This window comes from Panthera pardus, unplaced genomic scaffold, assembly GCF_024362965.1.
Source record: "Panthera pardus isolate Hobbes unplaced genomic scaffold, ASM2436296v1 HiC_scaffold_6, whole genome shotgun sequence".
Lineage (NCBI taxonomy): Eukaryota > Metazoa > Chordata > Mammalia > Carnivora > Felidae > Panthera > Panthera pardus.
Window position 1 is genome coordinate 52,083,847 of NW_026526991.1, and position 26,292 is coordinate 52,110,138.

Here is a 26,292-nt window from a genome sequence, read left to right on the forward strand (position 1 = left end):
TGGTGCACATATATTGCTATAATACAGTCTGGTTGTAATACTAACTTTTAGATATGCATAGGGTCCTGTCATGTTACCCATAGCATTAATTAGCACAGTAAAGTTTAATATAACTGCATTAGTTTTCTATTACCCTGTAACAAATTACTGCAAACTCAGTGACTTAAAACTCTATAAATTACTTATCCTACAGTTTCTGTGGATCAGGAAATCTGGGCATAGCTCAGTTGGATCACGTGCTCTGGTTTTCACAAGGCAGTGGTCAAGGCGTTGGCTGGGGCTGCTGTCTCATCTGAGGCTTGGGGTTATCTCCCAAACTCATTTGGGTTTCTGTTGGCCGAATTAATTTCTTTATAGCTGTACACTCATGATGGTTTGCTTCTTGGCAGGAGACTATCTCTGAGCTCAGGGAAGGCCTAAGCACTCTTTAAAGGGCTCAGCTCGATAATCAGGCTCACCCAGGATAATCTCCCTTTCATTAACTCAAAAGTCAACAAATTAGGAACCTTAATCATGTATGCAAAATCCCTTCACCTTTCTCATCTAACATAACATAATCACAGGAGTAATAGCTTAATATATTCACAGGTCCTGCCCATACTTAAGGGAAAAGGATTATTTAGGGTATATATAAAAGGGGGTAAGATATCTTGGAAGCCATATTAGAATTCTGCCTACCACAATAACATAGACTGCCTTATGAGACCATGAGTTTGCCTTTCAAAGTCTGTATAAAAATATATTACAATGCATTCAAAATTCTTACACTGGAAATAATAACAATCTAAACAAAAGTATCACAACTGTTGGCACCATTTTTTAAGACTGTAATGTCAACCCCATAAGTCGTCTTTGTTTTTGGGGATGAAACTACCATATAGATTAAAATTTTTTCTATTATTGACCTAGTGGATTTTAAATAGTGTTGGCAGAAGGAGTAGATTCCAAATTAAACTCCATTTGAGCAAATAAAAAAGCATTTAATCATTTCTGCATTTTCCTCTTAATTTGTTCCTTAAGTAGAGATTTTATTAGTTCAACTCAGTTCTGTGTATTTCTTCTCAAAATGTGCCATAATCCTTTCATATTTTAATACTGTCATGCTTGAATTCATATATTATCACAGCAAGTGACCCAGAATTTGAGTTTCTTCCCTTAGCCCTGGATATATGATACTTTTAAAAGAAGATACTGCTGAAAATAAAGGACTTTAATTAAATGTAATAGAAAATGGAATGCCATTTCAAACTTAATATCAAGAAAAGCTTCTAAATGGAATGTTTTGTTGATTTTGGAAGGATCTTCTAAAAGTAAGATTGGCTATTTTAAAACAGCCTGAATAAAACATTAGCAAATATCCTGTAGGACATATCCTACTTTTTTGAGAAGTGTGCTGACATGATTCTTCTTTTGTAGATATGAGAACTGACTTGCTCTTTGAGTTGGAGAAATGAAGGGAATCCTATTTTTATTAAAATTTTGGTTAATCATGAACTTGTAATCATGGTAATGATTTAAGTGATTGTAAAAAGGCTAAGAAACCTCAGGGTGCCTGGGTGGCTCAGTTGGTTAAGATCAGACTTCGGCTCAGGTCATGATCTCACAGTTTGTGAGTTTGAGCCCAGCCTGCTTCAGATTCTGTGTCTCCCTCTCTCTCTGTCCCTCTCCTACTCATGCTCTGTCTCTCAAAAATGAATAAATACTATTTTTTTTTAATTTAAGATACAAAAAAGATTATGAAGCCTCAAATATTACCAAGCAGGGATTTTTTTAGTCTCCTTTATTCCATTACAAAGAGATGCTTATGGTTATAGAGGATTTTTATATAGTCCTAGCTGTAAATTCTTTTACTATTCCCATCTGTCGAAGCTACTCTGGCACTGTCTTCAGTTAGGCAAGCCTGCCTTCAGCTCCTTTTCAACCATATATGGATTGCATGACACGCATGAAGATGGTGTTACCAAACCTATCGCCTCAGAATCCTTGCTTTGCATTGTGATTTTTTTTTTTGCCCTTTTATTTTCAAATAATAGTGTGTATTATTCAAATGTGTAGTAACAATTTAAGTGAGTTATTAGTGTAGATTAATGGATAGTACACCACTTTGGAAAGCAAAAGACTTAAAGTTTAATACTAGTTTTATTAACTAACAGTCTTCAGTGGAATAGTAAGCCTTTGAAATGCTTTGTTAAAAAAATAATTCTATCCTCATGCACTGTTTTCGAGAATATAAACTGGTGTAGCTACTCTGGAAAATAGTATGGAGGTTCCTCAAAAACCTAAAAATATAAGTACCATATGATCCAGTAATTCTACTTCTTGGTATTTATCCAAAGAAAATGAAAACAATAATCCGAAAAGATATATGCACTATAATTACTGCAGCATTATTTACAATACCAAGATATGGAACCAACCTAAAGATCCATCAGTAGGTGCATGAATAAAGAAGAGGTTATAATATACATATATATTATACTGGAATACTACTCAGCCATAAAAAGAATGAAATCTTGCCATTTGTAACAATATGGATGGACTTAGAGGGCATTATCCTAAGTAAAATAAGTCAGACAAAGACAAATATCATACGATTTCACTTACATGTGGAAACTTTAAAACAAAACAAATGAACAAACACAAATAACAACAAAAAGAGAAACTGAGTTGTAAATACAGAGAAGAAACTAGTGGTTGCGGGATGGAGGGGGGGATGGGTAAAATAGGTGAAGGGGATTAAGAGGTACGAATTTCCGGCTATAAAATAAATAAGTCATGGGGATGAAAAGTATGGCATAGGGAATATAGTTAATCATATTATAGTAACTTCTATGGTGACAGATGGTAACTATACTTATCGTGGTGAGCATTTGATGGTGCATATAATTGCTGAATCATTATGTTGTACCCCTGAAGCTAATATGTTAACTGTATTTCAACCCAAAAATTTTATAAAGGGTTCTAGAGTCAAAAAAATCTGTGTTCAAATAAGCATTTTAAGAAGTGTTTCATATGGTGGTTTCTTTGTCTCAGAGATATACAATGCATGTGAGCATATTAAAGCCTCTGAGAAGTCCAGTAGTAAAGATATGCAATGAATTCGGTTTAACCAAGTATTTACTATGCCTCTTTCAAACAAATAATCTATTTTTTTTACTATAATATTTCCTGGAATTAATAGGCCATAAAAAGCCCTTTGGCGGGGGGCAGGGAGGGGGAAGCCCTTTGGGCAATACTGATTCAACTGAACTCACCCAAATTTCCCTTAAGTCCAGACTTACTAAGCTTCCTAAGCTTTGTGAACTTCTAGACCTATACTTGCTTTGAGCCAAAAGACAAAGAAATTATATTTTGAATTAAATTTTTTATCACTACTTAATTGTCTGCATGTCCAAGGCTCCAAAAGTTCAGAGAATGGTCTTCAATGTTTTATACTTTTTTAAAAAAATGATATGCATGTGTCACATACACTTTTTTTTTTTTAAAGTTTATTTATTTTGAGAGAGAGAGAGCACAAAAATGGGGAAGGGGCAGAGAGAGAGAGAGAGAGAGAGAGAGAGAGAGAGAATCCTTAGCAGGCTCTACACCACCAGCACAGAGTCTGATGTGGGACTCGAACCCACAAACATGAGATCATGACCTGAGCCGAAGTCAAACGCTTAACTGACTGAGTCACCCAGGTGCCTTAATGCTTTATACTTTTAAATGTAATTATATTCAGTGTCTGCAAACTTGGCTTTACTATTTTTCTTTTCAAACTTTATTAATTGCCTTTTATTTTTTTTTAGGGGAGCATTATTTAATCTTTTGGTAATATTAATTAGTGAACCTCAGATTCCAAAATCTTGTCCTGTGTTTGATATCCAGTTGGTGGCTGATTCAACTTTAGTTGAGATGTCTTTTGATGCTGAGGTAAGATGATAAGATAAGAATTTTGGGGTAGACTAAATATAATATATAGGGGTGCTCTGGATTTCTGTCTTCTAATGTAGACCATGAAATGGTAGAGACTATAAATATAATTCAGAGTAAATATTTTACCATTAACCTCAAAACTTAGATAGCTAGTCTATCAATATTAATACATCCATTTTAGATGTTTTAAGTATGTATACTAAGGAAAATAATTAGTATTCAGCATGTATTAGATAAATCTGCTTATTTGTCTCTATACAAAACATTTATGTATATGTAATTCCATAGTAGGGTCTAATGGTAAAAAAGCACTCTCATTAAGAGATTTTAGGGTTAACTCTCTTGCTTTAGTTTATCATCTCCTTAGCTATCTAAGTAGTGCAAACTCAGTGAGAATTACTTGTTTTTCTAAAGTTTTACTAAAACATTAGAAATATCAAACCACCTAGAAAGCACATATCCTGAGAGAATAAATCAGTTTATTATTAGTTTATTTCAAGCAGAACAACACATAATTTTTTTTAAAGGATGGGATACAGGGGTGCCTGGGTGACTCAGTCAGTTGAGTGTCTGACTCTTGATTTCAGCTCTGGTCATGATCTCATGGTTTGTGGGATCGAGCCCCATGTCAGGCTCTGTGCTGACAGTGTGGTTCCTGCTTGGGATTCTCTCTCTCTCGGTCCCTCCCTCACTCATGTTCTCTCTCCCTCTCTCTCAAATAAACTTAAAAAAAAAAGGATGGGACATGGTTTGATAGTTCTTAAACATACAGTTATGTTTTAGAAAACTCTTACATGTTTTCATTCACTCAATAGATACTTGTTGAAAATCTGTTATGAGCTAAACAGTGTGCTAGCCTGTGGGGGCACAAACAAGAAGCAAAACAGATACAACCTGTGCCCTTACTGGTTTATAGTCTGGTTAGAGAGACAGATGTTAATTCAATATAACATGAATATAATATTCATATGTCTGAATATTATAAGTCTATAATGGAGTGTCTATAATACCATTTTTAACAGTGGAGTGAGTGGATCAGGGATTAAAGAGTGGGATAGAAGCAAGACTCAGGCAGGGCTGAGAAGTTAGTGCAGGAGTCCAGGTGAGGAACGATAATAGGACAGAGGGAAGCTATCCTTGACCCCTGAAATGAGACCAGGCTTCTTTTTAGAGTTCTCCTAACTTCCTATTCTCTTCTTTCACAGCCCTTGTCTCAGTTAGCAACTACGCATTTATTTATTTGATCATTAGATTATTGTTTGTTCTCCACTACCTTCCATGAAGTATTATCCATGTCCCTGTTGCTACCCATTGTATCCCCAACACTTAGTATAGGGTCTGAAGCATATTTGTTGAATAAATTAATGAAAAAAAGAGATGGTAGTTGTAAAGAGGATAGATTCCAGTAATTTTTAGGAAATTGCACTCATAGGTTGATGTGAAAATAAATTGTGAGGATTAGATGAATTTTAGATTCTGGCCAGGGTGTAAAATAAGAATTATAGCAAGAAAAGTAGGTTTAAAGGGGAAATAATGAAGGGCACCTGGGTGGCTCAGTCAGTTACCTGTCTGTCTTTGGCTCAGGTCATGAGCCTGAGGTTTGTGGTTCGAGCCCCGTGTTGGGCTCTGTGCTGACAGCTCAGAGCCTGGAGCCTGCTTTGGATTCTGTGTGTCCCTCTCTCTCTGCCCCTCCCTGCTCGTGCTCTCTCTTTTTCTTAAAAATAAGCATTTAAAAAATTTTTTTAAAAAGGGGAGAAATAATGAGCTTGGTTTGGGATTAGTTGACTGGATTGCTATTGGCATTTTTTTATATTAAATATAATTTATTGTCAAATTGGTTTCCATTCAACACCCAGTGCTCATCCCAACAGGTGCCCTCCTCAATGCCCATCACCCACTTTCCCCTCTCCCCCACCCTGGCATTTCCATATAAAAATATCTAGTGGGCAGAATAGATAGGTCTGAGTTTCCTGATTTTGAACTTGGTGATCTTTTGCACGCAGGCTATTCGTGAAGATCATATAAATTTTGGTTCCAAGGTCTAACAGTATGAAATTTCAAACTGGAGCTCGTTCTTGCAGAGAATACTGTCAGGGAAAATGTGTTGGCCTGTAGCATGCCCACACAGTTCTCATGCACCAAGTGCTAAAAGACAGCCTCACTAACTGGAGTTCTTGAGAGCAAAAACAGTCTCTAAGCCCTATATATACCCATTTTACAGAGGGAGTTGTAGTTCACGTTGGGCATAAGGCTAAATTTCCTAGAGAATCTCCCACCTTAATTCTAGGGGGCATATTTTCAATACTCGAAAGGATGTAGGGTTGTTGATCTGAATGATTTTGCAAACCAAGTGTGCAGTTTTTTGGGTGTTAGTATTCTGTGGGCCATTGTATCTTCTTCCCTGACCCACTTTCTTAGAAATTCTCTAATGTGTAGTCTTTTTTGACAATAAGTTACATTAAAAAAATAAACTTTAAAAAATATATACTTTTTAATTTTAGAAAGACAGTGAGAGAAAAAGAGAATGAGCATAAGTAGGGGAGAGGGGCGGGGAGGGGGGGAGGAAGGGAGAGAGAGAGAGAGAGAGAGAGAGAAAGAGAGACAGAAAGAGAGAATCTTAAGCAGGCTCCATGCTCAGTGCAGAACCACAATTCTGGGATCATGACCTGAACCAAAATCAAGACTTGGCTCAATCAAGGTTGAGCCACCCAGGCACTCCAAGTAGTCTTTTTATGGGAGCCGTTTTTTTTTTTTTAGAATGACTGAACCAAACGTAATAGGAAAAATGACCACACTAATTATATTTTCTGTTAATCAAAAATTCTTTTATAAGTACCTAAAGGTAACCAGGAGAAATTACCATTTTCTGGCTCTGCCAGTGATATTGCGTTGACTATTATTTAAAATTCTAGTTACAGAACCTTATCAAGGAATATACAGAGACAGCTACGGCACTTTTATATGAGATATTTCTTGTCTTTCAGCAGGTACGATATATATTATTATACATATTATATTGTATGATTGTTATATATATATCATATGACTATTATATTTCTGTGATTATATATCAAATGATTAATAATATATCTTTAATATGCTTGTATTAGAGATGGTCTCCAAAATTGTCTGATTTAAATGATACTACTTTTGCTCTTAAGTATTCATCAGCTTATTTTCCTAAATACTGATTTCATCAATCAAGATAAAATGTATTTGAGAATGAATATCATGTACAACTCAAACTTCATGAATGTAACTTGTTTATTTCTGTGAGTCTTTTAGGGAAATCTTGGATTGGGACCAGAAGAGTTTGCTATTAGCTGGATGATGTCCTTCCTACAAAGTCGTCCTCCCTTCGTAAGTACCAAGAAGCAAAAACGAAAGCACCACTCACAGTTAATTATACCGGTGCTCCAGTGCTTAATTAATAAAACATAAATTTTCCCTATAAGTAGTCACAATTAGGAAATAGAAGCAAAATGTAAATCTGATGATTGTATTATTTAATTAAGGTAAAGCGCTTTTTAATATTTGGGGCCTGAGTGCTTACAGGACTGAAATTATATCTTTTATTTTTAAGTTTTTAAAATACTTATTTATTTTGAGAGAAAGCATACACGTGCAGGCATGAGCGGGGGAGGGGCAGAGCAAGAGGGAGACAGAAAATCCCAAGCAACAAGGGGCTCAATCCCACCACCGTGAGATCATGACCTGAGCCAAGATCAAGAGTCGGACGCCTAACCAACTGAACCACCTAGTTGCCCCTAAAATGGTATCATAAATATGATCTTTATTTCATGAAAAACCTAAAATATATCCTGTAGAAAACAGAACACATTAAAATATTGGCTGTATATGTAAATGAAAAAATGAACATTTATCTTAAACAGCAAGTATGAGTTGGCGAGTATGAATTAACACTTGGGATCACTGGGGCACTCTGTCCTGTCAGCCACCATCCTAGTCCCTAGTACCACTGACTCTCTCTCTTTGAAAGTACAATCACATCTATATAGTCTGTCCTACCTTCCCACCAGACTGGTTGGAGGGATCTATTTTAAAAAATCTGATTATGTCATGTTTTGCTTTAAATTTCTCATAATACAAATCAAAACCACACTGAGATACCACCTCACGTCAGTCGGAGTGGCTAAGATGAACAAATCAGGAGACTATAGATGCTGGAGAGGATGTGGAGAAACGGGAACCCTCTTGCACTGTTGGTGGGAATGCACACTGGTGCAGCTGCTCTGGAAAACAGTGTGGAGGTTCCTCAAAAAATTAAAAATAGATCTACCCTATGACCCAGCAACAGCACTGCTAGGAATTTACCCAAGGGATACAGGAGTGCTGATGCACAGGGGCACATGTACCCCAATGTTTATAGCACCGATTTCAACAATAGCCAAATTATGGAAAGAGCCTAAATGTTCATCAACTGATGAATGGATAAAGAAGATGTGGTTTATATATACAATGGAATACTACTTGGCAATGAGGAAGAATGAAATCATGCCATTTGCTGCAACGTGGATGGAACTGGAAGGTATTATGCTGAGTGAAATAAGTCATTTAGAGAAGGACAGATATCATATGTTTTCACTCATATGTGGATCTTCAGAAACTTAGCAGAAGCCCATGGGTGAAGGGAAGGGGAAAAGTTGTTATAAACAGAGAGGGAAACAGAGAGGGAGGGAGGCAGGCAAACCACAAGAGACTGTAAAATACGGAGAACAAACTGAGGGTGGGTGAGAGGGGAAAATGGGTGATGGGCACTGAGAAGGGCACTTGTTGGGATGATCACTAGGTGTTGTAGGTAAGCCAATCTAGCAATAAATTATATTTAAAAAATAACAATCATAGAAGTAGATTAAAACAAAAAAATAAATAAATCTCTCATAATAAAGAGATGGCATGGGGCCCCTGGGTGGCTCAGTCAGTTAAGCCTCTGAATCTTAATTTCAGGTCAGGTCATGATTTCACGGTTGTGACATGGAGCCCTGTGTCAGGCTCTGCGCTGACAGTGCAGAGCCTGCTTGGGGTTCTCCGTCTCCCTCTCTCTCTGCCCCTCCCCTATTTGTTCTCTCTCTCTCTCTCTCAAAATAAATTAAAAAAATAAAGTTAGAAGAGCCTGGCTGTCTCAGTCAGCCAAGCGTCCTACTTTGGCTTGGATCATTACCTCAAGGTTCATGGGTTTGAGCCCATGATGAGCAGCATCAATAGAAAAGGCAATACCTTTATTGCTACTAATTTAATGGGCATGCAAAGGGACCTGCTCATTAGAGCTTGAAAGGACACTAGTGTTCCTTTCTGTTCTTGTAGTAGCTTAACTAACTGAGCCACCCAGGTGCCCCTTTGGGGTGTGTGTGTGTTTAAGTAATCTCTACACCCAACATGGGGCTTGAACTCATGATCCCGAGATCAAGAGTCACATGCTCTACCAACTGAGCCAGCCAGGCCTCCTTGGTTTGGTTGTAAATGACTTTTGTGTGTGTGTGTGAGAAGCAGGAATTCAAGAAGTTCACATTATTGCTACTATTTCCATTTTCATTGCCCCATCAGAAATGATCGCAGACATAGTCTCAATGAAAACCCCACCAGCTAGGGGCGCCTGGGTGGCTCAGTCAGTTAAGCGTCTGACTTCGGCTCAGGTGGTGATCTCATGGTCCGTAAGTTCGAGCCCCGCGTCGGGCTCTGTGCTGACAGCTCAGAACCTGGAGCCTGCTTCTGATTCTGTGTCTCCCTCTCTCTCTGACCCTCCCTCCCTCCATTCATGTTCTGTCTCTCTCTGTCTCAAAAGTAAACGTTAAAAAAAAAAAAGAAAACCCCAGCTAACAGTGACATCAACATCACTTGTTTGTGTCAAGCCTGGTTTTCCTGGGTTTCTCACTTGGTGTTTGTCAACGTGTTGTCTGTGGAACAAAGCCATGGGAATTGTTTATGGTAAATACCTTGAGGCGGGTCTTAGGATTCCACATGTCTAGTGAGCTGCCTAGGTGATTTTTATGCATACTAAATTTTGAGAACTACAGCCTTGGAGGAACCCTCTTTGAAAGTTACAGGAAATTTATTTCTGTGGGCCATTTGTTCTTCACAACAGAAGAGAAGAGAGACTATCTTCTCTCCTGGAGGAAGCCACAGGCCTTTCCAAGCTCCTCTTCTGTCCCCACTCCTGCTTCCAATGTTCTCCTTTTACATTAGAACCAAATTTCCTTGATGGTCAGCATTTATTCTGATCCTGCTTGAGGGGGGCGATCGGTAAACCCAACTGGTCTACGGTCTGGTGTTCTCTTGGGTACCGTTTCAGTGAGAAACAGTGCAGTATTGGTGTAAGGGCGGTGAGGACTTCAGCCTACTTGTATAGGTGAGGCCCCAGCTGAAACAGGTGCCTTATGGGTGGCATGCAGTCTACATTGTCACTGTTTTTTTCTTGTTTAGATCACCTTCCTGGCCAGTATTGTGAAACAGGTGGTAAAGGGGCTTGGAGCTTCATTTCAGCTGCTAAGTCCCAGCCAAGCCGTTCTGCTGTATCAGCAGTTTTACATCCTCAAGAGCTGCCTGCGGTACAGCCAGACTTTAGCTGAGTATATTAGGAATGACTACAGAGAAGAATTCAGGTAAGGAAAATCTGAATCTCATCTTCTTTCTGCAACACGGCCCGATATTTAGAAGATGGAAGTGATGAGGGCAATTCTATTTTTGTTTTTAGTAATATTTCACTTTGATCCGTGGTAAAGTAGGATTTGGGGGAGCTCTTAAACCACTGCCAGTGGAAGTGTATTCCCAGGCTAGCAGAGACTAAGGAAACCTCAAAGTCTCTTTGAAGAGCCGAGCCTCCCTCATTGTCTTTGTTGCAGCCAGTGAGCGCCTCACGGAAGTAGTAATGATTTTAACATGCTGTGAGTAATTAAGAGTAACAAACCCTACTGAAGGGGATGATAAATTAGGGAGTGTGAATTTAACGGCACATTGGGAAAAAAGCAATTGATAAAGGAGAAACAATTAATGAGTGTGGTTATTATTGTCTGTTTCCTTTACCCCTCTCTTGCTCAGTAACAAAACAGTAAGGGAGAGGAATAAAAGCGCTGGTTTCATCAGCCAGCTTGTTCTGCGCCTCAGGGGTTCCTACTTCTATTTATAGGCTGGCAGCCGCTCAGCTCTGCATTAGCACCTATCAAGGAAAAAACCCAGCTTGTGTCTGACTTAAGATGAAAAGGGTGCAGCAGGCACAGCTTTGCTACCAGTTTGGTTGCAGACATGAAAGGATGTGGAGGCATACATTATGTTAGATTGGCTTTTTAAAAATTTTCAGCCCAATTTGTGGACCCTGGTTTTCCTCCATGTGGTTTTACACCATAGGTCCCACTCTGGCTTCTATAAAACGGTTTTCTTTGGCCTGTCTGCATTGGTCCACAAAGCTTATTTTTTTTCTGTTTTTTGTTTTTTTTAACGTTTACTTATTTTTGAGAGACAGAACACAAGTGGGGGAGGGGCAGAGAGAGAGGGAGAGAGAATCCGAAGCAGGCTCCATGCTCTGGGCTGTCAGCGCAGGGCCTGGTGCCCGGCTCCAACTCACCAACCATGAGATCATGAGCTGAGCGAAGTCAGAAGCTTAACCTGCTGAGCCACCCAGGTGCCCCCGCAGTTATTTTTTAAGGTATAGCATGAAATTCACCATTTTGAAGTGTGCAATTCAGTGGCTTTCAATACATTTCACAATGTTGTGCAACCATTACCACTATCTACTTGCAGAATATTTTCATCACCTCCAAAGAAACTTGGTACCCTTTAAGCAGTCACAACCCATACTCCCCTCCCCCCACCCCTGGTGACCACTAATCTGCTTTCTCTCTTGTGGATTTGTCTATCCTGGACATTCCACATCAACAGAATCATACAATATATGGCCTTTTGTGTCTGGCTTCTTTCACTTAGCATAATGTTTTCGAGGTGCATGCATGTTGTAGCATGTATCACACAACCCAATTTTTAAATGATTAGCTACGCATATTTAAAAATCTGCCAAAATGGCGTCACATTCCTGCATGACAAGAGTTGGCGAGAGCTCAGCAGCAGCTGCCCTCTGGCGTACTTGTACTTCGTTAGTGTGCTACTTGCCTCCTCTCTACTCTTAGCCGACCCTCCTCCTCATCGGTTACCTGTGGGCATTTAGGTTTGTGATCCTTGTTGTAAAGTAGTGATTTTCAATTTGCATGCATTAGAATCACCAGAGTAACTGAAAAAGTACTGACACTCAGGTGTCACATGCAGAACTTCTGTTCATTTTGTCTGCAGTGGATCCTGGGTTTTGACATTGAAAAACAACAACAACAACAACAACAACAACAAAGACTCCCCCAGATGATTCTCATGTGCACCCCCAGAGTTGAGAACCTATCTTTTAAGCCATCAGGGGAGGGCTAACGGTTTTCTCCTTCTCTTTCTTCCCTTGGCTTTTCCCAAACTTTCACAGAGGCCATGGGGATGAATCCTACTCTTCCCTCCTGACTGGGGCCTCCAGGTCACCACAACTTGACCCTTTCGTTTCAACTTCCTGTGTGTTGTCTGAGGAAACCAGAAGCAAGTCGCTCAGCACACACTGTGGCGAGGACAGTCCTGGCTTCCCTAGTAATGCCTTCAGAATGGATACATTATAAATGAAATTCACTTCCTTTGCTGAATGAAGTGAAGTGTCTCAGTCAGCTGAAAGGCACACATAGCAGAGATGTTCTAGGTCACAAACAGGGGAGATCAGACCGCTGCGGATACTGGCTGAGTCTTAGGTTTAGACCCCCATCCCCAACAGCCCTACGCCCAGTGAGTATGTGCATACTGCTGCGAGCAATGTGAAAATTCTTGCTTTTAAAGCTATTTTGTTTCTTTTCATGATTTGCAGGTACTTTATTCACATGCCAGCCTTGGAAAAAAGGCTCCCATTGTGGTATCCTATTACCCAACCTACCACTCAACTTTTTCATGAAGTTCTGAAATTGGTTGAACAGAAACAATGTGTGGAACGTTAATAAGAATCTCAAATGTTAATCAGGAGTCAACCTAATATTTACAAGAAGACTTAAAATTTTGACTTATTTAATATCTGGCTATCCCTGTGTCTTACAAACAGATTTTATTTAAAGGTTCCATCAATACCCGTAAGAGAAGTCTTTAAATAGTCGTTTATCTGCCACAAAAAAATAAACTTTAAATACGATGACATACGTAAAGTGATGCTAAAAAATGAGTGTTCCTCTCAAAAGAAGTTTCTAAAAATAAAAAACTATAAAGAAAACAGAGGCCTGTGGAGAGTAAATGTAGAAAGTGCAACCTGATGAGTTTGTTGGTGTGACAATGGAGAGTGGTGTGAACCCACTGAAATACCCAAAGATAAACCGTGTGGGGACTAGAAATTGCAAGGTGGTCATGAGAGAAATGCTGAGCAATAGGTAGACACCCCTGCCTGTCTACCTGTAAAAATCCCAATGAAGTAAGTATTCACCAGAGAAAGAGCAGAAGAACACAGGCACAGCTAGAAGAAAGGTCAGTTCTTCATTTATCACGGGGAAGGAAGCTTGGGCTTTCTTCACAATTAAATGCATTCTGGTGCTCAGTTTCAGGCACTCATGGGCTAGTGTGAGACTCTCATAGAGTCTCTGTGAAAGAGAAATTGTCTTTAAGCAGTTATGGCTCTCCCAACCATTTATTTTTTTTTTCTTTTTTCTTTTTTTTCTTTTTTTTCTTTTTTAATATTTGAAATTTACTGTCAAATTTCTCCCAACCATTTAAAAAAATGTCTTCACTTTATCTTACAGCAATAAACTAATCCAACAAAAACTCAACTTTGGTGTCACTGTGAGCTGTTGAACTTGGAATTCTAAGAACTTAGGAAGTGGGTTCTCTATTTTGACTTATCATGCCTTGAAAGAGGATCTGAGAAAAACCCCAAAAAAGAGCCCGCAAGCCAGATTTTTCTGTGCTGTGCATTAGAGAGAGAATTAAACTCACTGAAGACATCTTATTACTGGTTGTGGCTGAGCCATTAACCAGGTATTTGACCTTAAAAAAGGCAGGTCTCCTTTCTGGGCTTCCTCTGCTATGTGGAAGGGTGAGACAAGATGTTCTCCAAGCTCTCATCCCGCTCTAAACATTCTCTGCCTGTGACAAAATGCTTCTTAACACTCTGTGATGGGGTAGTGCATTTCTCTGCTATCCAGGTCAATGGGTGATTTCACGTTGATTCCAAATAATCCTGCTTTCTTTGGACCGAACGTTTCTCTTTCAGCTGTCACCAGCATCACCCCACAAAGCATCCAAGGCTCCTCCACTATCACCCATCAAAGACTACAAGACTTCTAGTTTCTAATCTGGAGGTGGAGATGGGGGGGGGGGGCGCGGAACAGAATGGTGTTTATGAATGTCCTGAGCTCTTAGATGAGGGATTGCTCCCAAGAGACATTCAGAAGAAGCTGAAAAGATTCTTGGGATAAATGCAAGCAATACTTCAGACTGGACTAATGATGGACAGTGGGTTGACTGACCCCTGGTGAAGGGTGGAACCCACAGAATGACAACGAGAGGACGATCAGCTCTGCCTCAGCTTCTACAAAGTGCCCCAGCTCTGGGCTAAGAGCAGTGCTGGCTCCTGAGAGGGCCTGGGATTCTCTCCTGCATGTCTTAGACAGGTGCTTGAAGGGCCCCTTTCTCCCACTCACTGTTCTCTTTTCTCTAAGAGTATACTTAATCTCTGGGAGCCAAAGCTCTGTCAGAATGCATCTGAATCTCTCCATATAGGACTATGTCAGTGGCATTTTTGAAAGCTAATGGTTGAATAATTTGTCATCCTGATTTTCTTATGACATTTGTCTATGCGTGTGCACAATGTGGGAGGGCAACCCCAAAATTAATACATACTTTAAACGGTTATCTTTCCACAATTCTTTCCTACTGTGTTTTTTGCATTAATGCCAAAGCCAAGAAAATCACTAAATAATCCATCTCTGTAAGTAATCAGACACATTTGACCAATTAAATATTGACTTCAACTACAAAATAATTACTTTTAGGAAGTCTAATTGTAGAAACATTTTGAATATGAAAATCACATATATAACTTTTTACAAATACAAAGGATCACCAAAAAAGCAAGCACATAAAGCTAGTTTTCAGGCTGGGCTCAAAATTCTAGACTCTTTGACCACTTTTATAACACAGGCATTGCCATTTATCACCTGCACTAAGAGTAAACTCACAGTAATCAGCTCTACTGTTACACATGCACACACACGCACATATAATAGGGGGAAGAGCATGGGTTTTGAGGCCAAAATGGTTGAGTTTAAATCTTAGCTCTGCAGCAGTTTTGGACATTGGGAAGTTACTTAGCATCTCTAAGCTTCAGTCAAAAGAAAGATAATACAACCTATCCCACTGGATTGTTAGGAGATTTTAATGCGAAGATGTTTGTAATGCACATATCATGGTATGTGGCATGTAGTAAGGATTCGGTACATAGTATTCATTATTATTATTACCATTATTATTACTAAAATAACACTGAAGCTGGCTGAGAACTTACAGACTAGTAAGTACTGGCCCTTAAAAAAATAAGTACTGACTTTATTATTTTTTTTGCACCAATGTGGGGAATAGCTACTATACTAGCTCCTCTACTCAGAGACCCCCTGATCAATATAGTATTGAAGAACAGATTAATTTAGTTATTTTTTAAATGTTTATTTATTTATTTTGAGAGAGAGAGGGAGAGAGCATGGAAGTGCAAATGGGGGAGGGACAGGGAGAGAGGAAGAGAGAGATTCCCAAGCAGGCTTTGCTTGTGCAGAGCCCAATGCAGGACTCCAACTCACAAACTGAGAGATCATGACCTGAGCCAAGATCGAGAGTCAGACGCTTCACTGACTGAGCCACCCAGGTGCCCCAGATTCACGTGCTTATTAAATAAAAACTTCAATTTTCCATTAGTAGGAGTGTGATTTAATTGACAAGTGACTATTTCTATTGCTTACCACCAGGAATAGTTGGCTCTAATTGACACTGCTAATATAAGAGCTATGTGGGAAATACTCTTCCCAAGGGTAGACAGAAAGCTTTTTAGTTATGGAAACTTTTGTCAGCCTTTGTCTTACACAACTAAGCACTAACGGATCAAACTGATATACTGTATTTATAGAGTTCCTAATTGATTCACACGTAGTGTTCACTTTAATGAAATCTAGATAACCTAGAAACTATGTAAAGAGGGAGAAGCTTGAAGACCCTATAATTGATAACATATTTTACATGTTTCCCTATTGAATCTCACTCATGGGCAGTATCACTTCTAATAGTGTATAAGAATGCTTGAGAGTACAGTAATAAATGTGCTCTGAGGCATTTGATAAAAGTGGTCAAAGCTTGTTGACTAGTGATAAGCTCCAACCTGTGACATTATATATTCTTTCTCTGAGGTTAGACTCACTTGTTTTATAGTTAATATTTTTGTAGCATAGAGAAGGTCAGTGATGATTATAGAAGGGAATATGGAAATTTTTGAAGAAATTGATGGGAATTTTTGAGAAACTTTTAATAGTATTGACTATCTGATTTCTTTTTGTTCAGTGTATCTACTTGTAAAATGCGATGCTGGCTTGTAAGGTCCACTTGGACTTGGGTTTCTCCAGAAGGGAGACAGTCGGCAATTCTCCATCCAATCAGACCAAGCACTCTTGTATCTGCATATCTGTGTATGAGGTCTGAAGCTTTTCTCATTTGGAAGCAGCAGGACTCCTTGGCTAGAGATCTTGGTAGTATGACTTTGTGGCTTAAAGTTCAGATGCTAGGGCAGAAAGACCTTGTTTTCATTCCTCCTTGCCTACTTTCTTGTCACCATCCCTGTGGCAGGTTAGTTAACCTCTTTCAGAACTTCCATTTTATCAACTGTAAGATAACAAAAAGCCTACCTTAAGGGTTTTTGTGAATATTTATTCATTCATATATAAAGAAATAATTCTGTGGCTACTATGTACTGGGATGAACCATATGATATTGCCATTTCAAGTTCAAAATTGTCGATATCCATAATTTCATATGGTTCAAACAAAAACCCTTTAACAAATTGTAGCTATTATCGTAACAGAAATACTAACTTGCTTGATGAACTTATACTTTAAATATTTACCATTTATTCTAATTTCCCAGATAGCAGGACACTTTGTTATAACCTGGCTTATTTTTGCAGTTTGGGTAAACCTCAAACCATCGAGTTCAATTACAAATTATTGAGGAAGCATAACATACTTCAACATGTTCAAATAAAATTTTATATTTGCTTCTTGCGTCACCCCAAATAAAAAATGTTCTTCTACAGTCTTCTCAGTGAATGGTATTTCATTCATCCCACTGCTCAAAAGAGAAACTTGAGAACCTCTGTGTTTTCTCCTTTCTTTTCATTCACCCAATGCAACCTATCAGCAGTGCTTACTGGAGATGCCTTCAAAATATATTTGGGATCTACTGACTTCCCAGAATTACAGCTTTCACCCTGTCCAAGCCTCCAGCACCTACTGCAACAGCCTATTTATTTAGTCTCCTTGTTTTCACCCTTGACCCCTTTCTCTAAGGCAAGAGTGATCTTTTCAACAAGAGAATTAATACATTTATGATTTAAAAACTTCCTATTACCCAGGATGAAATCCAAAGTCCTTAATGGCTTTCAGGGCCCTTCATGACCTGGCCTCTGACTAATTCTGTGACCTAACCCAATTGGTCTCCTCATTTACTTCTCCCCAAACACACTGGATTTTGTGCATCGCTTTAAATCCCCAAGTCCCTTCAAGCCCTGGAAACTTGCACTAGCAAATCCTTGTCCCCCAGATCTTCAAGTGTTACTTCAAATAGGACTTCTCTGATCACTCCAAAGTAGCCTCCTACCCACCTACATCACATCATAATGGATTTGTTTCCTGGGTATTTTTGCAATGTCAGAATTTAAGAATGTAAGCTGTTTGAGGGTCTGGCCTTCATTTGTCCTATTCAAGATGATAACCCAGCAACTGGAATGGTGCCTGGCACAGTGTGTGAAGGAAAGGACTCAGGGAATGGGCGAAGGAGGCCAAGAGAGGCAACAGCACCAGCCCCAGTGCTCACCTCCCATCAAAATCCTGAGAGACCCCGAGGGAGGCCTGTACGAGAACCACCCGGCCAATCTACAGAATTCTGAGATACAATAAGACTGGATTTTTTCCCCAGTTTTATAGTAAAAGTATAACTGAGAAAACTGTAAGATATTTACAAGCTTACCATGTGATGATTTCACGTGCCTATACACTGTGAAAGGATTTCTCCCCACCCACCCATCTTCTCACATATTCACCTTTTGTTTTTTTAATTTTTTTATGTTTATTTATTTTTGAGAGAGAGAGAGAGAGAGAGAGAGAGAGAGAGAGAGAGAGAGAGAGAGAGAGACAGCATGCAAGCAGGGGAGGGGCAGAGAGAGGGAGACACAGAATCAGAAGGCTCCGGGCTGTCAGCACAGAGCCTGATGCAAGGCTCAAATCCACGAACTGTGAGATCATGACCCAAGCCGAAGTTGGACGCTTAACCAACTGAACCACCCAGGTGCCCCCATATTCACCTTTTTTTTTTTTTTTTTTTTAACATTTATTCATTTTTGAGAGACAAAGAGAGACAGAGCACAAGCAGGGGAGGGGCAGAGGGAGAGGGAGACAGAATGTGAAGCAGGCTCCAGGCTCCGAGCTGTCAGCACAGAGCCCAACATGGGGCTCAAACCCACAAACAGCGAGATCATGACCTGAGCCGAAGTCGGATGCTTAACGGACTGAGCCACCCAGGCGCCGCCCACCCACCCCCGCCATATTCACCTTTTTTAATGAGAATATTTAAGTTCTACTTTCCTAGCAAGTTTCATTTATACAATACAGTATTATCAACTATAGTCACCATGTTATACATTAGATTCTCACACTTTCTTCATCTTACAACTAAAAATTTGTACCCTTGGGGCACCTGAATGGCTCAGTCAGTTAAGCATCTGACTTCAGCTCAGGTCATGATCTCAGGGTTCATGGGTTTGAGCCCTGAGTTGGGCTCTGTGCTGACAGCTCAGAGCCTGGAGCCTGCTTTAGATTCTGTGTCTCCCTCTCTCTCTGCTCCTCCCCCACCCACACTATCTGTCTCTCTCTCAAAAATATACATTTAAAAAAAAATCAAAAAATAAATAAAATAAAAGTTTGTACCCTTGAAAATTTGGAGAGGTAGTCCTCTCCCTCTCCCTATTCTCCCCTGTTCCCTAGCCCCTGGCAAGCACTTTCTACTCTGTTTTTATGAGCTCAACTTTGTTTTGTTTTTAAATAAAGGGTTGTTTTAAGCTTCTGAGTTTTAGATTCTTTGGGTTTTTTTTTAATTTATTTTTTCACGCCCAAAGTATTTTATTTTTGTTTTTGTACTTTACAGAAACTTTATTTTCAAATAGGATACATAATGCAGATAAAAACTTAAATACAAATATTTAGGTAGTATTAAGTACCCTACCCGTTCTCACTAATCTTCATTTGTTATCAATCATTAATTAATCTAATCCTTGCTATTTTACCAAAATTCAACAGAAAAATAATCAAGCTCACCTTCACAGGAAAGAACTCGTTTATTTTTCCAGTGTTTCCAGCTTTCTTTTCCTTTCCTTACCTAGAAGAATGATAGAAAAAAATTCATATCACAGTGTGATGCTGCTGGTATGAATAAAAAACCTTTCACAGCCATCAGCAGTTTCCCTGCTGGCCAGCTTCTAAGTCTCTCCTACTCCCCACTGAGTGGTTTACTAAATAGCAATAGATAAAACGATCAACATTTTCATTTATTTGAAATAAACTTACACATTATGTCAATGTTAGGGCAATTCCAAATTAAGTAATGTACCACAGTCAGGTACTCTAACTAGCTGAAGTGTTTCACTTGTCTCTATGTTTTTGCTATTTTTTCCTACTTTGTTAAAATCATATAAATTTTCCCTTTTGTCACTATAAATGGATTCAATAATCTTCTGAAGAGTTCTTCTAGTTCCTTTATCTTAAAAAAATTTTTTTTTAATGTTTATTTATTTTTGAGAGAGAGAGAGAGAGAAAGAGAGCATGAGCAGGGGAGGGACAGAAAGAGAGAAAGAGAGAAGAAGACACAGAATCTGAAGCAGGCTCAAGGCTCCGAGCTGCCAGCACAGAGCACGACTTGGGGCTCAAACCCACAAACTGTGAGATCATGAACTGAGCTGAAGTCGGATACTTAATCTACTGGGCCACCCAGGCGCTCCTCTTCTAGTTGCTTGAAAATGGGATTTGTATCTGCCTAGACACAGCAGGGTCCACATCGTCCCTATCCCTCACCACGGAGAGGCCCTCGGAATCACAAAGTACAAATAATAGCTGACTGCTTAAATGCTCCTGGTATGATACACACCAGGTACCATGAGACTGAGTGTTCCCTCAACCCTTCCTCTTCCAGAAGGGACTGGTAAGGGAAAGTTGTCAAGCATGGAGGAGACGAGGTGTTTGAAGGTTTACTGGTTAGATATCAGAGACTTCTGACTTCTGGGTTTGGGGAAACCTTGGGTCAAAGCATTTTCTTTTCTTTCCACTTTTTTCTAGTCTGCTTTTCCTTCCTTGTTGCCTTCTACTTGGAAGATGACTCTAACCCTGAAAAGCTAAGAGGAGCTCTGGGCAGGACAAAAGAAAAGGAAGCAAGATTATTTACCCCAAGATTTGGAAAGAAGCAAAGAGGACCTCTAAGTTTCCTTCTAGGTGGCCCATTCCTCTGAAGGCCCCAGGACGGGGACGGGTTTCAGGGCACAAGTTATTTCTATAAGATTTTGGAGTTGACAGAAGCACTAACTCACTTCCTCCCTCTTTCTACTCTGGAAAGGTATGGGGACAGAGTAGTAGTGGTGTTGACAGTGACTGGGGACATGGTGATCTGTTTGTTTGGCCAGTGAGGAAGGCAGTGAAGGAGGTCAAAGGAGGTTGAGGATCAAGTGACCTAGAACCACTGTGGGTTTTTGTGGGCTATCCGGCAGTAACTGCCATTGTTTACAACACCGTTTCTACAGGGAAATTATTTTGTCGGCTGCACAGCTGATCTACAAATGAATCTGAAAAGGACACATTTTATAAAGGGAGTATTTTGCTTCTATCAGCAACTACACCACCAGAGGGCATAGTTGGGTTAGGAAGAAAAAGATCTAATACTAAAACTGCTCTAAGCAGGAGAATGGACTCTTAAACTTTTAAAATTCCTGTGGACCTTCAAAATTAAATTATTTTTTGTGGTTATGCTTCTTTAATAGGTACTACATAAATATAGGTGTAAGAAAGCTCCTTATGCTCTTATTAAGTCAACACAAATTTATTTATTTATTTATTTTTTAATGTTTATTTTTGAGAGAGAGAAACAGAGCGCAAGCAGGGGAGGGGCAGAGACAGAGGGAGACACAGAATCTGAAGCAGGCTCCAGGCTTTTAGCTGTCAGCAAAAAGCCCGACGTGGGGCTCGAACTCACGAACGGCGAGATCATGACCTGAGCAGAGGTTGGACACTTAACCAACACAAATTTAGGACTGAAACGTTTGTAAAATTAAATACAAATTAATATTTTTAATGTAATGTATGACATTTTGCTGAAACTCCATCTCCTCTTGCAAAATGAATACGGTACAATATACAACACAGGCTCTTGAGTTCAGTATCCTGCTATCACACTTTACTCTTCTCTTTCAGAACTACTACATGTCTTTTTTTTACAGGCCATGCTGTCCCCTGACTTGGCTTGGCTTGAACATTTCCCTATCTGGAAGTGAAGTCTGATTCTATTCTCTTTTTGACGAGGGACAATTAAAATTTTCCCACTCGGGACAAACAATGGATTAGCGCAAACAATGCAAACACAGCCATGTCACTGAAATGAAAACAAAACTTCAAACTCTCTGAGAAACCCCATAGACTTTCAAGTTGAAAACCAGTCCCCTCCCCTGGGAAGAAAAAAAAAAAACACAAAAACCAGTCCCCAGTTTGAAAGGATCTGTTATAGAGGATAAGAGGCTCGGTGGTTTATGCCTTTTTCTTCCCAGTACCCGTTTCATTTATAAAAGTGTCTTCATTTGGATAATAAAGTGTAACATTAAAAAACCTGGTTATAAGCTAGTCCTGTGATGGAGTTTTAAGATCAGCAAAGACCTGTGCCTTAGCAGTAGGAATTAGGAAAGAAAACACTTCTTAACGCCATATACAGAAGTTTCATAGGCTTCTCCCAGAGGCTTATTTAGCCCAATATGAGTGAAGCTTTGAGGGTTAAATCAAACTTTAGACATGTTCTGGTCTCCTTTTGTGACTCAGAGGTCTCAGAGGTTCCCCCTGCTTCCCACTCTCCCAAAACACCACCTTAAAATTTAAGCAGGCTATAAGAAAGGAAATAAAGTAAAGGATTTCATCACACTTAGGATCCTCTGATATCTGAGAGCATATAAGGTCATTTTAGGGTAGGAGGAGTGAAACTTCTGAAAGAGTCACATTTACTCAGAAAAGCTGGAAGATAGGACAGGAGTTTTGTAACCGTATGACATAATTTGGCTAACATTGTGCATTGGGTTTGCTATACAAAATGATTCCTCACTGCCAAGTCTCAAGACCAAATTCAGTTGCCAACGTGACTTCAGATGGTTCAGTATTAACAATAATGAAAAAATGCCAGGAGTGCCTGGGTGGCTCAGTTGGTTAAGTGTCTGACTCTTGACTTCAGCTCAGGTCTCAATCTCAGGGGCGTGAGTTCAAATCCCATGTTGGGTTCTGTGCTGGCCGTGAAGCCTACAAAGGAAGGAAGGGAGGAAGGAAGAGAGGGAGGAAGTGACAGAGGAAGAGAGGGAGGGAGGAAGAAAGGAAGAAAGAAATGCCACAAAATAGTGAATTTTAAGGAGACCAAGAAACACTTCTCTAAAACATAAAGTATCCTGAGTGTGTGTGTGTGTGTGTGTGTGTGTGTGTGTGTGTGTGTGTGGTGGACCAGATCCAAGAACCAAAATGGTCCACAAACTGAAATTTGCTGAGATCGTTCTGTTGAAGCAACGCTGATGAGAGCATCCTGGCAAGCTGGAGTCCTCATGCCTTCAGAACACGACTATCACCGGCATTATTTCATACTTAATCAAGCCCCAACTGGGGCAACTTGTCATAATGGACAGGATGGGGAGAGAGGGAAAAAAGCACCATCTGTCTCTGGCATATGTGCCAGGGGCATTCAATGTGGGGGAAATGTCTTAAGTGGTCTGTCAGAAGGTTTAGGAGGTTCCCTATGATTTTCAAGGATCTTGCCCCAGAGAGAAATAAATTCAATTCAATAAGCATCTTTTCTGGGTTAGTTGGGTACTTAGAGCATACAAAAATAAACAAAACAAAGTCCCTGTTCTAACAAGCTAAGTTTTCTAAGCTAAATTATTTGAATACAATCTTCAAAATTTTTGCCATATCATCTATATTTTTATTTACTCAATAATTTTCTACTATCTCTACCTACTTTAACCATGTCCTAAAGGATATCTGGGAAATCACAGAGTTGGTGATCTAGATATAGATTTTTAAACACTAGTATGTACATACATTTCTAATGTACATTTTTGTTTGATTATTTTTTATAATTTTTTTTTCATTTTTATTTTTTGAGAGAGAGAGTGAGTGCAAGCAGGGGAGGGGCAGAGGGAGAGAGAGGAAGAGAATCCCGAGCAGGCTCCGTGCCCAACACAGAGCCCCACACAGGGTTCGATCCCATGACCATGAGATCATGACCTGAGCTGAAATCAAGAGTCAGACACTCAACTGACTGAGCCACCCAGGTGCCCATCTAGTGTGCATTTTTAAATAAACACAATTTTGGAGGTGCCTGGGTGGCTCAGTTGGTTAAGCACTTGACTTCGGCTCAGGTCATGATCTCAGAGTCAGTCTGTGTGTTCAAGTCCGGCATCGGGCTCTGTGCTGACAGTTCAGAGACTGGAGCCTGCTTCAGATTCTGTGTCTCCCTCTCTCTTTGCCCCTCCCCACTCTCACTCTGTCTCTTTCTCTCTCTCAAAAATAAACATTAAAAAAGAAACCCACAGTTAAAATTTTTTTAAATGTCTTTTCATTAGACTACCTAAAATAAATAATCTTTGTACCCCTCCATGAGAATGATAATAGTGAGGAATACTCAAAATATTTTATAAGGGCAGAACAGGTCAATGATGGAGGTACATAGAAAGTGTTACAGGAAATCACAGGAAATCACAGGAAGAAGGCCTCAAGGAGGCCTACTTGTAAGATTTTGTATTTAAGGAGGCTTTAAAAATAACTAACTCTACGATATTTTTTTAACACCACAGAACATGGAAAATGATAAGACTTGACAAAGCTTGGTGGTTGGTGAGTGCATACATATTCCTATATCATTCTCTTTACCTCTCTGTATACTTGAAACATTTCACAGTAACAATAATAAAGTGTGTTTGGGATTTGGAGAAGAGAAAAAGCATTCTACGTAGAAGAAAAATAAGAATGAGCACAGAATCCTGAAATTCAGGCTGGGTGGTCTGGTTCAAAGTGCTGGAAGACAAGGTTGGAACATTAAGATGCTATCAGATCATGCCAGACCCTGGTTAAATGGTCCTAAGAGTCTGTGGATGTGGGAAACCCCTAGAGGTTTCTGATGAACAATATATGATCAGAGTGGCAGATTAGGAATAGAACTCTGGGAGAAATGTGTATGATGGGGAGAGCCCAGATTTGGAAGAATGTTATAATAATGATCCAGATAAAAATATATGGTGGTCTACCTAAGTTCCATAATATCCTGATGTGTTTCCTTATTCTTCCAGCTTGCATTCTATTTTTATTAAGGAAAAAAAATCCTGGGCTCCTGGCTAGCTCAGTTGGTAGAGCATATGACTCCTAATCTCAGGGTCATGAGTTTGAGCCCCAGATTGGGCGTGGAGCCTACGAAAGGAAGAAGAAAGGAAGAAAGAAAGAGGAAGGAAGGAATAAGGAAGGAAGGAAAGAAAGAAGGAATCTATTCTTACCAGGCAGTCATACTTCCTCCTTCCTACCCCAGATCCTTTGTAGTCGAATCCAACTATATTGTAGACCAGGGTTGGGAAACTTTCTCTGTGAATGGTCAGACAGTAAATATTTTAGGCTTTGCAGGCCATATGGTCTCTGTTGTAATTACTTCAACGTAGTGAGAAAAGCAGCCACAGACAATACATAATGAATGGGTTTGGCTATATTCCAATAAAACTTTATTTATAGAGACTGAAATTTAAATTTCAGAAAATTTTCATGTATCATGAAGTGTTTTTCTCAACATTTAAAAAATGTACAAACCATTCTTAGTTTTAGACTATATAAAAATTGGCTGCAGATTAGAGTAATGCAAAACAAAACCACAAGGAGATACCACTTCTCACCCCCTAGGTAGCTATTATAAAAAAGATACTTAATAGCAATTCTTGGCAAAATTGGAACCCTCACACACTACTGGTAAAAATGTAAAATATCACAGCCGCCTTAGAAAGCAGTCTGGCAGTTCCTCAAATGGTTAAAGATAGAGTCACCATATGATCCGGCAATGCTACTTCTAGGTATATATACGCCCAAGAGAAATGAAAATATGTATCCATGCAAAATATTGTATACAAATGTTCATGGCAGCATTATTCATAACCAAAATGTGGAAACATCCATATAATAAATTATTTGGCAATAAAGAGAAATGAAGTATTGATGTGCTACAACATGGATGAATCCTGAAAACATGCTAAGTGGAAGAAACCAGGCATAAAAGACCAAATACTGTATGATTTCATTTACATGGAATGTCAGAATAGGCAAATATATAAAGACAAAAAGTAGATTAGTGATTAATTACAGTTAGGGGAGACAGGGGAAATGACTGCTTATGGGTATGGGATTGTTGGGGGTGTGATGAAAATATTATAAAATTAATTGTGGTGATGGTAGCACAACTCAGGAAATATATTAAAAACCAATGAATTGTGCACTTTAAAAGGGGGAACTGTATGGCACATGAATTATATCTCAATAAAGCTGTTAAAGAAAAAACGTAACAGGCTCCAGGCTACTTGGTCCTGAATGTGGAATTTTGCCAACCTCTGCTACAGATACCAGATAAACTGGTTCCTTTCAGAAGCTTACTTCAGGTTCAGCTACTTAAATCTGGAAAATTCAATTTAGAAGAGCAGGAGGATGACTAGTCAGATAGGCTTTTGTTGTTGGGGCTTGCCGGGGAGCAGATCTACATGTGTTATAGATGTGTGATACAAACAATGATGAACTCCCT

General features: G+C 39.4%; 1 protein-coding gene and 1 long non-coding RNA gene across 9 annotated transcripts in view; one reads left to right on the plus strand and one right to left on the minus strand.

The window, feature by feature from the left end:
• CUNH12orf56 (chromosome unknown C12orf56 homolog) overlaps nt 1-26,292 on the plus strand; it is a 112,235-nt gene that overhangs the window by 69,536 nt on the left and 16,407 nt on the right. For 3 of the 7 annotated variants that reach the window (XM_019454996.2, XM_019454999.2, XM_019454992.2), the window contains 5 exons: nt 3,789-3,912; nt 6,828-6,902; nt 7,201-7,275; nt 10,357-10,535; nt 14,198-17,278. In XM_019454996.2, the coding sequence (XP_019310541.2) occupies nt 3,789-3,912; nt 6,828-6,902; nt 7,201-7,275; nt 10,357-10,535; nt 14,198-14,402 (658 nt within the window). In that variant the 3' untranslated portion in view covers nt 14,403-17,278. Of the gene's footprint in view, nt 1-3,788; nt 3,913-6,827; nt 6,903-7,200; nt 7,276-10,356; nt 10,536-12,814; nt 13,619-14,197; nt 17,279-26,292 lie in introns of those variants that run through there. The other 4 variants (XM_019454998.2, XM_053895494.1, XM_019454994.2 and 1 more) reach the window with 3 other exon arrangements.
• The window catches only part of LOC109270430 (uncharacterized), a 109,987-nt gene that overhangs the window by 64,966 nt on the left and 18,729 nt on the right, over nt 1-26,292 (minus strand). For both annotated transcript variants that reach the window (XR_002081519.2, XR_008419613.1), the window contains exons 2-3: nt 25,013-25,097; nt 19,554-19,614 (exon numbers count right to left, since the gene is read on the minus strand). This is a non-coding gene — a long non-coding RNA (uncharacterized LOC109270430). The remainder of the gene's footprint in view (nt 1-19,553; nt 19,615-25,012; nt 25,098-26,292) is intronic.